This window comes from Colias eurytheme, chromosome 3 (assembly GCF_061535395.1).
Source record: "Colias eurytheme isolate Ceu_HAF_F1 chromosome 3, ilColEury1 Martin Lab GWU primary, whole genome shotgun sequence".
NCBI classification, from domain to species: Eukaryota; Metazoa; Arthropoda; class Insecta; order Lepidoptera; family Pieridae; genus Colias; species Colias eurytheme.
This window is the reverse complement of record NC_142982.1, coordinates 4,400,400-4,415,397: the sequence shown is the minus strand read 5'-3', so window position 1 is coordinate 4,415,397 and position 14,998 is coordinate 4,400,400. Positions and strand designations below refer to the sequence as shown.

General features: G+C 33.9%; 1 protein-coding gene across 4 annotated transcripts in view; it reads right to left on the bottom strand.

The window, feature by feature from the left end:
• The window catches only part of shi (dynamin-1 shibire), a 28,356-nt gene that overhangs the window by 8,054 nt on the left and 5,304 nt on the right, over positions 1-14,998 (bottom strand). For 2 of the 4 annotated variants that reach the window (XM_090119507.1, XM_090119503.1), the window contains exons 4-13: positions 12,205-12,408; positions 11,683-11,875; positions 9,179-9,388; positions 8,421-8,628; positions 8,114-8,251; positions 7,753-7,910; positions 3,878-3,984; positions 2,667-2,854; positions 2,167-2,286; positions 120-329 (exon numbers count right to left, since the gene is read on the bottom strand). In XM_090119507.1, the coding sequence (XP_089975633.1) occupies positions 120-329; positions 2,167-2,286; positions 2,667-2,854; positions 3,878-3,984; positions 7,753-7,910; positions 8,114-8,251; positions 8,421-8,628; positions 9,179-9,388; positions 11,683-11,875; positions 12,205-12,408 (1,736 nt within the window). Of the gene's footprint in view, positions 1-119; positions 330-1,428; positions 1,462-2,166; positions 2,287-2,666; positions 2,855-3,877; positions 3,985-5,169; positions 5,215-7,752; positions 7,911-8,113; positions 8,252-8,420; positions 8,629-9,178; positions 9,389-11,682; positions 11,876-12,204; positions 12,409-14,998 lie in introns of all 4 variants that reach the window. The other 2 variants (XM_090119505.1, XM_090119504.1) reach the window with 2 other exon arrangements.

Here is a 14,998-nt window from a genome sequence, read left to right as displayed (position 1 = left end):
CGCCCATAGCAATTGCAACGTTAGGTAATACTGATACATCAAATATGTGATCTGAGAATTTTAAAAAGTATAATAATTGTAGCGCTTTTTATTCAGAACAATATAAATGTTTTTTATACCTGATCACCAGACGCATACAGGTGCGCAAGCAGTTCGCCGTTAATGAAATCTTTGGCATTGTTGATGATCATCATCATGATCGTCTTCGGCACGAGGTCCCTCGTGGTCTTGGTCACTATGCGCATGTACGAGTCGACCAGATTCCGGATCGTCTCCACTTGCCGCTCGAGCTGCGGGTCCATACTGCTTGTGCCGCTCGAATCGGAATTCTGCAAGAAATCAAATAACCATAGAGTAAAAACACTATTTAAAATTGTGAAAAGATCTCCTCTTGATGAGTAATATACGATATACGATACGACACGACTTTTCTAACAAGTAACAAATTATGCCTGTGTGCTGTGTGTATGCGAGTACTACCCGTCACGATATTGTCAGCTATATCGGGAACGATGTATTTAATCGTTTTGTTGCTATTAACAAATATATGAAACTTTTGTGTATAAAACCGTTGTGACGTGTACTATATGTATATGGAGGTATGCGTTTCGTATTAAAGTTTTTGGGTTTGTATTACTTTCTGAATGAACTTCGTGTATTTGAAAAAATACATGTATAATAATGTAGAAATTGAACCTTAAGTCAGAGTTTAACACAATTATAATGTACTACAAATTATCGATCACTTGTCTAGACTTTGTAAACAGTAATTAATAAGGTTGAAACTGTAACAACTGTAACTGTGACTGTGGCGTAATCGATTTGAAATTAATGTGTAGATGTCTATTATAATAAAGAGAATCCTTACATCTTGTTCAATATATAAATTCTAATTTCCTGTAAATCTTAAGACGTTTCACACGTCAACGAGCATTATCAAAAAAGCCTGGGATTAACGCATAAAACCCTTGTCTACAAGCGGCTGATCTACAATGATGACTATAGGTTATCCAACGTGATCTATGATAGTGGCTTAATTAAATCATAAACTAAGCCTTTGCTCAACCAAACTCATGCATTAATAAGCTTGTGGTTGTTAATTTTTTTTTTTGTTTTATGGCATTAATTGATTTTAAAACGCACTTGTAACGTCCTCTAAAAACAGCTAACCTAAAACCCTCAAAATAAACCTGCAGCCTATATGGATATATTAAATGATGATCAATGCGAATACATTATAGTAAAGTTCCAAATATAATCGATATACATACTATACTTATATAGTCTCCCGTAACGCTGCCCAAACTTTTCGATAAATCAAAGCAAATACAAAATAATTATTAAACATGCATTCACAAACTTTAATGCCAACGCATCACACCCTATATACATCTTCAGTCCATAGCACAAAGATTGGAAACGACTTACTTTCTTATTTGGACCCGGATAAGGCAGAAAAAACTAAAAATAAAAAAACAAAAGATGCTAAAACAAACAATTAAAAACACAACAAGAAAAGATAATTCAAATCCTTTCCTAATTAATTATTATTTCCCATCATAGTTTAAGAATTATTTTCTGTGCTAAAAATTTCATATCAAAAAATTAAAAAAATATTTAAAAAAAATGTGAAAATGCGCAAAGATCCAAACACACATGATAAAAAGAGTACTTCACACGAGTAATAAATGGCGCTACATTTGAGGGTTACATGCGTCTATTAGCGGTAAAATAGAATATACAATGTGCGTATCAATAATTATATGTAAATAGATAGCTGAAAAACTTATGCATAAGATTCGACTTACACTCCTCTTGAAATCAGATATCCATATAAAACAATGAATTACAAGTTAGTATAGTATGGTATAATATGTGCACTATCAAAACAAAATCAAGCCTGTTACAACAAACCTCGTTTCCTTCGCCCTGTATCGCATGGCAAAACAATAGATTATTGTATATCAAGTCACTGACGGTAAGTACATACTATTAAAATATCAAATAGTTAAATAAATATATATAAATATAGTTAATTGTAAAGCAATATATTATGCTATAAGCTAAGAACTATAGGATCGAAAAAGTAAAGAGAATATTGAGAGGAAGGTGGAAGAAAGAGTAAAATAAATACGACAGGCAGAATACTGTGGGGTTAGGACATACCTCTTCGCCGTTGGCGGCTTCTGAAGTCTTCTCGGGATACACACCAGCTCGGAGGAACGACGCCTTCCAGGAATCTACGTCATCTTGGGTTTCGCATGACAATTCCAGTTGCTTGTAATCCTGACGAAAATAAATTCATAATTAAGTTTATGTACTGTTGTGGTTTTATTGGAAAGATGTTGTGCCTCTTCTGCTTTTCCGCTCCTTCAGGATAATAGTACGCTGAGCGAATAAATAATAGCAATGATATCTAGGTTATTTAATTTGTGTCCATCAGAATCTAAACTGAAACTCACACTCGTAAACTTCTTTACCAAATCATTCAGACATGATGCGGTAGAGATACAATCCATATTACACACAAAGCGTGTTAAGTGTATTAGTTAAGTACATATATTAGTTAAGTGTATTTTTTGCAAAATGTACATGTATTTGTTTATTTTTAACAATACTTAAAGTTATATCTTTCTCGCAAAATGGTAAATCAGTATGTACTGTACCTTGTACACGTTCCTGCCCTCCGGGTTGAACAGCGCGAACATGTGTCGGCGCGACATGAAGCCCTGCTCGAGGTCGCGCAGCTTGAGCCCGTCGAGCGGCAGCATGTACTTCTTCTCGCGCTCCTCCTCGTCCTTGAACCACGAGATGCTCTCCGACGTGAGCACGAACCAGTAGTCGCGGGAGCCTCCTGGACCGAACGCGCCGATATTCAATACCCGTAAGGTAGGGGGTGGTTTAATGTACGAAAAAGAATGGGAACGAGTGAGCGACTGAGAGCCAGTTATACTGGTTACGATTTAAAACGGAACGCAATCCAGTATACTGTCAGCCGCATATTTTGACGCAGCATTCAAATGAGTGTAATAAAGTTTTCTAGAACATAAAAATAAACTGTTTTGGAGTAGGTACTGTCCAATTAAAAATATTTTAATTAATATTAATTGTAAATTGAATTTATAATATAATAAAAGTAAGTACTTTTTCATAAAAAAGAATAAAAAAGAACTTTCAGCTCGTATTGAACATTTTCAACACAGTCTAATAAAGTTAATTTTTGCAATTCTTCTATTGTTTTATTTATTAATCCAAACTAATTACAGAACTTTAAAATTTTCTGATTATACTGTAGCTTTGTTTATAAGACGTTAGGCACTCGAGTGGTTTTGACTGATCATATTACTTGCTCTGTGGACTGATCACGTGATCAAAGTACTGCGAGTACCTTACCTCGAAAACGCCAGTGCTCACAGTAGAATATGGCGGCGATTAATGACGTCATAAATTTCCCTAGGGTACTGCGGCAGTATACTGGCAGTCCATAACGGAACGAATTTTTCTACAGTGATAGCACTGTGCAGTGGTTGCAGTGCATATCGGAAGACACCCTAAAATAGGCGTTATCCAAAATGGTTTTTCGAGTAAATGACATTTGACATGATCCTTGACGTTCCACGACGACTTGCGAATATTGGACATAGTGCACTCTGTACTTTCCAATTACCAAGATGTTTTAATGCATTTGTGAAGCAAACATAAAAAGGGTTGATCTTTTAATATGCACATTTTTCTAACGTAACACGAGGCAAAATGTTTCAATAGTTTAAAGTTGAGTGTATCTTTAATTGAGAAATTATTTTATAACATAATATATTTAAAACTTATTTCATAGTAAAAGGCAATAAATATAACCTTCAAAAGGACTCAAAATTACCTTTCATGATTCCCAAGTTGTGTATGCACATGTACCCTTTCCTGATGACTTGGTTCCCGAGCGCCCGGTGACCTGATTTGGCCGCATTTTCAGACTGATTCTGTGCGCTGTAAATTAAAATCACATTATATACTGTACGGATAAACTTCTAAAAATTGGGCTAATGAAAACAAAGCCAATTATTTAAAATCAAAAGTTCTATTTTATAATATTGGTAAGACTTTTTTAAAGATTACCCTAACATTCTAACGTAGGAAAGAGTATAAGACCCTCGTTTTATTAATAAGAAGCACATCGTTTTCAACTAGCAAATGATTATAGATTCTATCGAAATGGGATACAATCTACACTAAAAGCAGTTAGCAGATGAACTTTAGTGTTTATAACTATGAGTTAAATCGAGCCAGTAGCTTTTGCGTAAACGAGAAACAAACATCTAACCAATATCATAAATTTACCCATTTATATTTTACATTTTTTATCTTCGAAAATCGCAATTAGTGAAAGTGTCTTCGTACAATTATTAAAAATGTTTAATCTAAAAATAATAGAAATAATCATAGAGTGACTAAGATGCTTGATCTTACCTTTTCTAATGGGCAGTCTTCAAATGGTAGTACATTTTATACATTTTATATAAGATAACTTTATACTGACTAGTGTGTGTAACACTGTAAAATACTGTGTTACACACACTTTTAGTTTTATGGTTTGTACCGGATGTAAAACCACGTTTCAACGAAAAGTTTCTGTTTGTTTGACTAACACGCAAAAACTACTGGGAAGTTGAATACTAAAAATAAGTTGTTTGATGGTTTTAATTGTGGTATGAGTCATATAGATTACATGCATTACAGCATGGTTTTCATTATGGTCAGAAAAATTCAATAACTTGTACCAAGCATGAATTTTAATTTATTAAATGATAATTATATTAATTAAATACGTAAATAATTCATTATTCATTTGTAATTGTTATGAAGCAATAAACTCTTTCAAGATATGAATAGTGCAAAAAGTGACGTTATAGGTTTGCCCGCTCCTTAGTAACAAGTTACGGTGCCTTTGAGTGATTATTTTATGAAACATGAAGACTATGTTACTTTTGCTTACATCTTACTTCATAAATATAAAAAGGTCGAGTGTTATAGAACTGTCAAAAACTTTATTTAAAGTTCAAAATATATCCGATAAAAAATACAGTAAAAAAACACGTGAGCGCGGGTGAAACCACGGTTTAAAGCTTGTAACAATATACATTATTATTAGTCGGTAATATCATTTTTACTAACCGATTATTTTCATCAACATCATTATAAGATGTGTGCCGTCGTTTGCTGTAAAAATAACAGAGCTATTAGATCACAGAACATGGATCGAGATAGAAAAGAAAACGCCACCGAAAATCGTGACATTTTCTTAAAAAAAAACAGAATCTAACATATATATATACCTTGGAAGGATCAATTTTAATATGATTGAATCAAGTTTAACGCACTTGTGTTTAAAAAACAAAACAAGAAGATGCACGGTAGATCGTGGAGTAAAAAAAAGACGTGTGGGACTCGGGGACTGCCGCGGTAAAGCTATTGCATGCTATGCCTCCAAGCCACACCTCCGCGCCCGTCGGAGTAGGGAGCGTGAGGTTTTTCGTTACTAAATTTCTGGATTCGGTCCCCGCGCTCAAGGCCCGCGATAGAAGCTATGCAATAGCTTAAAAGTATTTATTGAATGTTCAGACATATAAAATATGATGATGATAAATAATACCTTGATCTATGTTCTGTGCAATAAATACAATGTACATGTGATTATGTATGTATGTAGATTGTAGGTATGATAGTAAATGAACTTTAAAAAAAATGTAAGTATTAAGCGATCAGTTGACACGCCAGCTCATTTTTCCATTTTTATGTGAGTAGTATAATTTTTATAATGTTATTAAATTTTCCAAACATAATAAATAATACCTTTATTTAATATTTGAATATGTATAGTATTAAAATTATTGTATGTGGCTATTATAAGTAGAAGTATTAGATATCTGTAAAAGTGTATCTAGCCTGTTGAATATCACTGATAAGTGAGGATATAATTTTTCTCATAAATTTATACTTAAATTAAATTGTCTCCTAAAACAACTTGATTTATGAAAAAAGTATAAACATAAAAATAGACCCTAACTGTTCATTAAATACAGTCATGCAATTGAAGCACGGAAACATTTGGTAATTAATGTTGAAGTATGATTTTAGCCTAGTTTATAAGAAAGCGATGTAAAGATTGCTGAATGAACACGTGAGCCACACTTTTCCACATTTTCCACGTTTTTCAAACATAATTGAGATATTTAATTAATGAATTGTCAAATAAAAGACTAGCATTATCACTTCAGTTATCATATAACAGCAACAAATGCATAAACTCCGATAGAGTTTGTTTTAAGGTATCTCGCATGCAAAGTTATCCTTGAAGCAGCCTCCAAATCTTTTGTGTAAGGAAAGAATGTTCTGAATATGCAGAGTATCGAATGCGAGCGATCTTGCGAATCGCTTTTGCTTTGTAATTTACCAACATGTTTACTTTGGAAAAGCACATGTTCCTTTTTTTGAAGAATTTTAATGCAAGTATTATCTTGTAACGTGCAGCGTACCAAGTACACTAATTACATTCAAATGGCTTTTAATGTTACAATAAAAACATGCCACACACTTACTTTAACCCAAACAAACGATTGTCCCCTTATGTTAGATGAACTATGGCGACTTATTTAAACACAGTTTACTGTAAATATACTCACATGGCAAACCCAATTGAAGACTATATAGTTGAGCCAATTTAATAGGCAACATTTGACGTCTATCAATTTTATCTTCATAGGGTGGTAACCTGCTTAAAAACATCGATTAAAGCGAATTAATCGATACGGACTTGAAACATTTGTCAATCGAACTTGAAACACATGTCAATAATTTATGATGATTTTTATTCCCAAGTAATCAATGCATTCGATTCTAGATGTCAGATTTCGATTTTTAGATTAACGTCTCTGCTATTTAAAAAGAAAAAAGGTTTATTGACACAAAATTGTAGCGACGTCAGTTCTTTAAATAAGAAAATGTTTATTATGTTTAGAATGGTTTATCAGTAAAATCAAATACTAAAATTAGTTGCATCGGTCATTATTATTATAAATATGTAATCGTAATTGAAAAAAGTTAAGCAAATATGCAGTTACAACAAAACGAAATATCATGTTATTCTATGTCGTCGTTACTAGGTTACGTTGTTGAATTTTGTTGAACTGTCAAATGTTGCCTATTAAAATGGCTCTACTATAATATCTTGAATCTGAACAGCACCAATTCCCTTATATGTTACATTATTTAAACTTATTTTCACTTATTGCAGGTACACCCACATGCTCTGTTTTTTCCTCAAAAGAAGGATTTCCTCTCCGTTACCAAAAAAAAATGTACTCACTTGGAAAGCAGACCACCTCTCACTTCCTGGGTAGTACCAATTAATTTCCTTGTACGATACACTATTGAAATATTTACACACGCGGCAGGCACACTCACTTGGCGAACCCGATGAAGTCCTCGTGGTTGGTGTTCATGTAGGCCAGCTCGCAGTCGATGAGCAGCACGAGCTGGTCCTTGCACTGCTGCTCGCGGGACGCACGTGCCGATACACTACACATGTCTACACGCGGCAGGCACACTCACTTGGCGAACCCGATGAAGTCCTCGTGGTTGGTGTTCATGTAGGCCAGCTCGCAGTCGATGAGCAGCACGAGCTGGTCCTTGCACTGCTGCTCGCGGGACGCACGTGCCGATACACTACACATGTCTACACGCGGCAGGCACACTCACTTGGCGAACCCGATGAAGTCCTCGTGGTTGGTGTTCATGTAGGCCAGCTCGCAGTCGATGAGCAGCACGAGCTGGTCCTTGCACTGCTGCTCGCGGGAACGCACGTGCGACATTATGATGCGTTCCGTCTCTTCGCGGAGACGTGGGTAGCGGGACATCTGAAAATAAATGGATTTATATTATTACTATTAATTGTATTTTTATTCAATGGGTGTATTAAATGGAATATTTGGTATCATTCATCAGAATTTGATTTTGATATAGAAAGGGATGATGCTAAATAGCCGCTACATTCGCATAAATGGAAACTATGTTTATAGTCGTGAACTCAATGTGACTATCAACATAAAATTGTACATACCCTTTCCGTACAAACGCGCACTACATTGGAGAGCTCCTGCACAACGAGATCCACGCACTTGAGAGAAGGCTCCTTTAGTCGAGCTATCTGCTTCTTTACGATTGCCTCAAACGCCATGTCGGGTGTGAACAGACCAACCTACAAGAGACATGATAAATGATTAGGGTCGTTACAAGTGTTATCAGAACATGCAATTTTTTTATTATTAAAAATAGGCACTTAGACATGTTTTGCATACACAAAAAACCAGCCCTATTTGCAGCACATTATTTTTTAATTTATTTATATATCATAATGAGCCACTCACCCTAATACCGTGAATATTTCGGATAGCGAACGCGATCTCCCTACGCAGTTCCTTCTCATCGAACTCCATCTTTACAATCTCGAATGGGAACCGCTCGTGGAACAAGCGGTTGATCTTGGCGCCGCCCGACAGCTCGTTCGTGTTGATCTGCGCCGATCCAGAACCTTCGATCGTTCTCTCGAAGTCTGTTTGCAGTTGCTGGATCATTCTGTTGCGGATAATTGTTGTGATATTATATAACTTTTTCAACTTTAAATTTTTATTAGTTTTAACATGTTATGTTCACATTTTGTTGTGTGTCGTTTGTTTTTATACAAAACAAATAAATAACTGTCCTGTAGCATAACACTATTTACCGAAGTTAAATTACACTTCTTTATATCATGCAAATTGCATTAGTAATAAGTAGGTAAAGGGAAATAATAATTAAAAAAATTACCAAATAACAAGTAAGGAATATTCAGTTTTATTAAATCCTGGGAATGTTAAACTAGTACAGTTATTTGAAGGACAACATTAAAACAATGAAAATCATTCAAAACCTACACACACTATCACATCTTTACCTGTACATAAGAAAGGCGCTGACGAAATTCCCCAAAAAATAAATAATTATTATTTAAAAATTCTGAATCCACTTAACACAAAAATATAATAATCTTCAATATTTCAATATATTGAAAAAAATCTAGATATATAAATTTATAATCATACATTTAATCTGCTACTTTAAACTACCCACAAAAAAAGCAACTCACTGCAGCATAGCCTTAGTCTTGATAGACGGATCATCAGGTCGGAAGTGCTTGTACTGTTCCACATCCTTCTCGAGCGCTAGCAGTTGCTTCTGCAGCTTATCCCTTAGACCTGGAAGCGTGTCTCTGATGTGGTTCGTGAGCTGCTGGTTGAGCACTCGCTGCAGGTACGGTGTGCCGAGCCGGTCCGCGATGTGGCGGTAGGATGGGTGGCTGGAAGGTATATGTTATTTTAATTATAGTGTATGTATAAAGTAAGTAATAGAAAGTACGTGAAGGTAATGAAAGTTTATATTGGTTAAAGGCCCTGATAGTCTAACTGTTACTTTTTGATGCAAATTTTTTGTCATTTTAACTTAAATACGAGCTAAACATAACATAATGGGATTTTATGACAAGGGCCACTATTGTTTTTAATCGCAACTTGTTAGTAAGCAAATGTACCTGATTTAGTAAAAAATGTATTGTTAAAAATCTTAAAAACAAAAATTGTTACACCGTTTTTTAAAGTAAACTTAAATTCGGTATGTGTTACAATAATAATAATTACTTTCTTATAATTTAAGAACACTTGATAAAAATTATCGTGCCATCATGACTCATTCGATGTAGTAAACATTCAAGAAGAATGTTAAAACTCGAAGACCGATATAGAAGGCGTTTACATATGGTAAACGAAAATACGTCATCGCTTATTGATTTATAGACACCACATTCTCTTATATGTGATAAAATGGAATTATGTTTCAGTAGCGCTGGATCATAGAAATCTAAATAACAAGACACTAGAAGTCGTAAGCGTGCGTGACCTTGTCGCCACTCAGGTGATTTTCACATCACCAGTGCATTCGTCACTGTTCAGTTGCTCTGGAGACGTATGAGTGTATACATGGTGTGTTTCAGCAATTCCCATTGCGGAAATTCTTCCACAAGTTGTAACAATACTTATAAAGGAATAATATTTCATCGGAAAATATTTTTTTTAGAAATAATGCCGTTTTTCCTTAAAATTATAGAATATTTACAAGTATTACGAGTGTCACCATAGTAATCGAAATAACAATGAATGACACAGTCGACCATTCTTATTATCACGTTTGTTCGTATTGGAGCAAAAAGTATCATATACTTAGGGATGTTATTCTAAAATAAACCGTAAATTCGTGCGTTAGGATACATATTCAAAAGCTTAATTTAATAGTTAAGTTAGTTTTCACTAAAATCAAGCTGTCCAATAAAAGGCATAGTTTACTTGTGTGTACTGTTTAGCTTTCGGTTTGAATGTGTTGATTTTGGCGACAGCGGTTTTCATACGAATTATGACATTATAGCACTTCTATGTGTCTTGTTATTTAGATTTCTATGCGCTGGATCTTTTCAGTATTATTTATAATCACGACGCTTCTCATTTTACTTTTATTTCCTTTCAAAAATTTAATCTCTCTGAAGCGTCTCCATTGCTTTATCAAATTGATATTAAACACTTTCAAATCTCTACTGATTTTCAAAGTAATACAATATTAAAATACCATAAGATGTTGAAAGGAAATATACGCATATTATAACGTCCCAATCATTCATATAATGATAAAAGCGATAGAAGTAGTAAGTGGGCGTGAGCCATGTCGCCACTGATTCGTCGTAACTAAAGTCCAATTGAAAAATACAATACATATAATTATGTATACATTGGTATAATGAATGCTACAAAATCTTTACTGTTTTTTTGTTCGCTTCATAAACAGGTAAATTAATATAACCTAATTAATTTAGCGAATTTCTAAAATTCATTTATCGTGAAATTTATTTTTTGAATTATTTACTTATTCTAAATCACATTTAATTGCATTATTATCTTTATTATAAATAGCATTATATTAACTGCAATTCAGAATATAGATCCAGACAGATAAACATTTGGTTCACACTATCAATCCAAATACGGTTGTCGCTTGTTGTTACAGATAATAAAAATTTAATACTAGGTACGTATTATCATTGCTTGACTTGAATAAAAACAAACATATTTCTTGCTATGCGGCGTGAACCGATAAGAAAACAATAATAAACCGGCGCGCGATCAATGAACAACGCTTAAATTTGTTTATCCAATACAGAGTTCAATATAAATAAAATCTATTTTATACGTTTTTTTATATTAGGCGCATTTTACAAAGACCGAAAGTGTGTAAATAAATAATCATACATGTTTACGTCTTTATTTTTTTCATTAAAAAAATCTACAACGCATGTAGGTATGATAATAATCGTTTATACGTCTTTACTATTTTAGGACAAAACCTCTTATTATCAATTTGTAGTTTACATTACAATATGCACCGCCTTTTAACGTTTTTATGAAGTTTTCCATCTAGCCCTGCATAATTAAATAACCTCTTTAAGTACGCAGCAGCTTGTTATCGAGCACGTCACACGCATTCGTACCCTCGCTCATAATATCCAGCTTAGCCTGCTATATCCATTATCAAACTGTAGAATCATCTCACCTAAGGAAGAACTTCCTCTCCGCGGCCAGAGCGGCGGATATGTCCTTGCGGCCATCGATGTCCTTCTGCGAGCGGTTGACGACGCCGATGTACCCGCGCCGCAGCGGCAGCAGCTTGTTCTCGAGCACATCGCGCGCGTCCGTGCCCTCGTCCATGAGATCCAACTTGGTAATCACACCGATTGTGCGCAGACCTACAAGTATTCTCGATTTAGTTTATGATATATTTCATAATAATTACATAAAAGCAAAAGAAGTCTATTTTTTAAGATAATTAACGGCATATGTTGGATATCTAGAAATGATTTTAAATAATTTACCGTTTGATTCTTTATAACAGACATTATTGAATATGACGAATTAGATACATTAAAATATTACGTAAAAATTATATCAATAGCAAACAAAAAGATACAAATTGAATTTGCTAATCACTGTATTCGAGCAGTCATACAATTAGCGGAAACCCGGTTACATCATAGCGGAAGGTCAGTGGAAAACCTGCGAAAGATCGAGATATTACCTTGTGGATCCACTTCTTTGGCAAGTTTAAGGGCATCACTGTTCGCCAGATCGGTGTTGGCTGGTGTAACAGCGAGAATGAGGCAGGATTCGCGCCTGATGAACTGGAAGATCATGGCTTTGATCTGCTGTTCGATGTCTATGGGCTGGTCGCCAATGGGCACCTTCGTGAGCCCGGGCAAATCGATCAACGTCAAGTTGAGTACTGAAAATGATTGATTCAGTAAACATGTATTTCATTCTTCTTCGTCTCTTTTGCATGAAAAGTTCACTGAAAACTAACGACCATAAACGCTATAAAACATTAGCAATTTGCTTTTTTGTGATCTAGACCCGAGTGTACATGTTTGCATTAGTTATGTAATAAATTCGAAAGTGTGTCTGTATTAGCGGCAATTTGTATAATCCAGTAAAAAAACGTGTAGGGAATGTATGAAATAGTTTCAGTGCATACTAACTACTCTGTACATAATATAATACTTTATGTCTTTAGTTAGATTTATTCTCGCAATTATATTTTACCCTGTAGGCTGTACCTATTACGAGTGAACTTATAAACTTGAAAATTTTATATAGCTATATAACATTTTCAATTTTATATATAAAAATGAAACCCGTTTTCCTTGGTCACGACTCACGGCATCACGCGTGAACGGGTGGGCCGATTTCGATAATTCTTTTTTTATTATATTCCTTGAAGAACAAGGATGGTTCTTGTGTAGAGAAAACGTAAATATGTACCACGGGCGAAGCCGGGTCGGACCGCTAGTTTGAAATAAATTATAAACTTGTGAAAGATATATTGGAATTAAATTGTTATATGAACTGAATCGATTTATTAAGTTTTAAATTGGTCACCATTTCATTCATTGTATCGATAGTAACTTGTACAAGTAAGCGTTACACATAATATGGCACGCATAATAATCAATGAATAACTCATTTGCCTTCTACGTCATTTAGAAGTTCCCGGTTGATATTTTGTGAATGACTCAGTTCCAAGGAAAACGCGTCACTCCGTATCTTTTTATTGTATTGACATAGAAACTTGAACTTCTCACTGGAGCGTGATTCGGCCGTTGACCTTAGACTTTAATGATTTAAATTTATGGTAAATAAGTGAAACAAAACAATCTAGTTATAAGTTATTTTATATTTATTACAATGTGTGTGACGCGAGCGTTCTCTTAAAGCAAAGGAAAAATAATTTAATATTATTGAAGCATATGATGAACGCATTTCAGAATGTAATTCCTAGAACTAACGTAATTCATAATTAGGTGGACACTGGACGATTTACAATTATGCAAAAAAGAATAAGATACTCATATTGATTGATAGTCAATACTATTTTCATCCCTGATCCGGCAGTCGGCATGGAGCTGCCCTTTAAATCTAAATCGCAATAAATTCCACGCATGCGCTATAAACGAAACAATCGGGCTTTTCATCAATATTTCATGACACTACATTTCATCTACCGACTTTTAGATAATTGAAGTGCAATAAATTCGTCATCATCCATATATTTTTTTATATGAACCAATGAATAAATTGCTGAAATTCAAAGGGGGAAAATTCAACTTTTGAAAAATTACACCAATTTTACTGCTAAGGTCCAATATAACGATATGCCGGTTTCTTACCGGGGCTGGGGTTGAAAACATTTGGGTAGCATTCATTGCAATAATACATATATATTTACATTTTCGATGGTTATATAATATATACCCATATCTTTGTGACATATTTTATTTATCGCTCACGTTTCGCAAAAGTATAAAGTAATATTTGAATTATTTGACACTCAGTAATAGGTATTTTCATAAATATCCAGTTCACACGATGCAGTTTTAATTTTCGTCTAGAATGTTTCAGAAACAGTTTTCTATTTCTTACATCATTGTATCAAGAGATAAGATAACAAGAGTGCTTCCGTTTTGTGTCAACATACAAATGAAAAATAAAATGAATAATAGATTATGTTCAATAGAATAACTATAGCTATATAATATAAGAAAGAAAGTTCTTCTGTATTTCCACCGTAAATAGGTATTTATCGCAAAGAAATGTAAACATTTCCCTATTACGAGGCTTATCTCTTATCAAATGAATCAATCTGTAGACTAAAGATCACGACTGTAAATAAATAACAAAGAAAATTTCATTAAAATGCTTCATAATTCCTAGCAGTATTCAAAACGGTAAATTGAATATCATGGTCTTCATAACATTTGTAAAGTGTGACTAATATAGAATTTTACGTAAAATTGGTATACGTAATACAGTAAATTGTTTTTACTTTAAAAAAATCCACTGATATGCACCGTACATCCGCGATGAAGAAAAAACTCAATAGATGTAAAAAAAGAAGCCATTATTTTTGTCGCAGTTTTAATTATTGTTACCAAAAAAGTTTTACTTAACAAAAAAGACTAAGTACTAGGACCACTGCCTAATGCGCTGGAATCTAGCAATTTTCACGTTTAAAATTATGGACACACTATTTATTTTTTCGTTCTTACACATATGAAAAATAGCTAAGCTTTTTTTTAATTTTGCAAATACCAACATTACTTAGGTATATGTTTAACTATATGATAAATTTATATATTTTCCAAATACTTTTTCATTCATAAAATAAATTTCATATCCCATAAAATGTATGGGTACGAACATTTATATAATTATTTTGCGATATAGTACATATTATATATAGTATATACTATTGATAATACATTTAGGTCAGAATCGCATCCGACATCTGTTTTGCATAATAAATATTGCTCACTAAT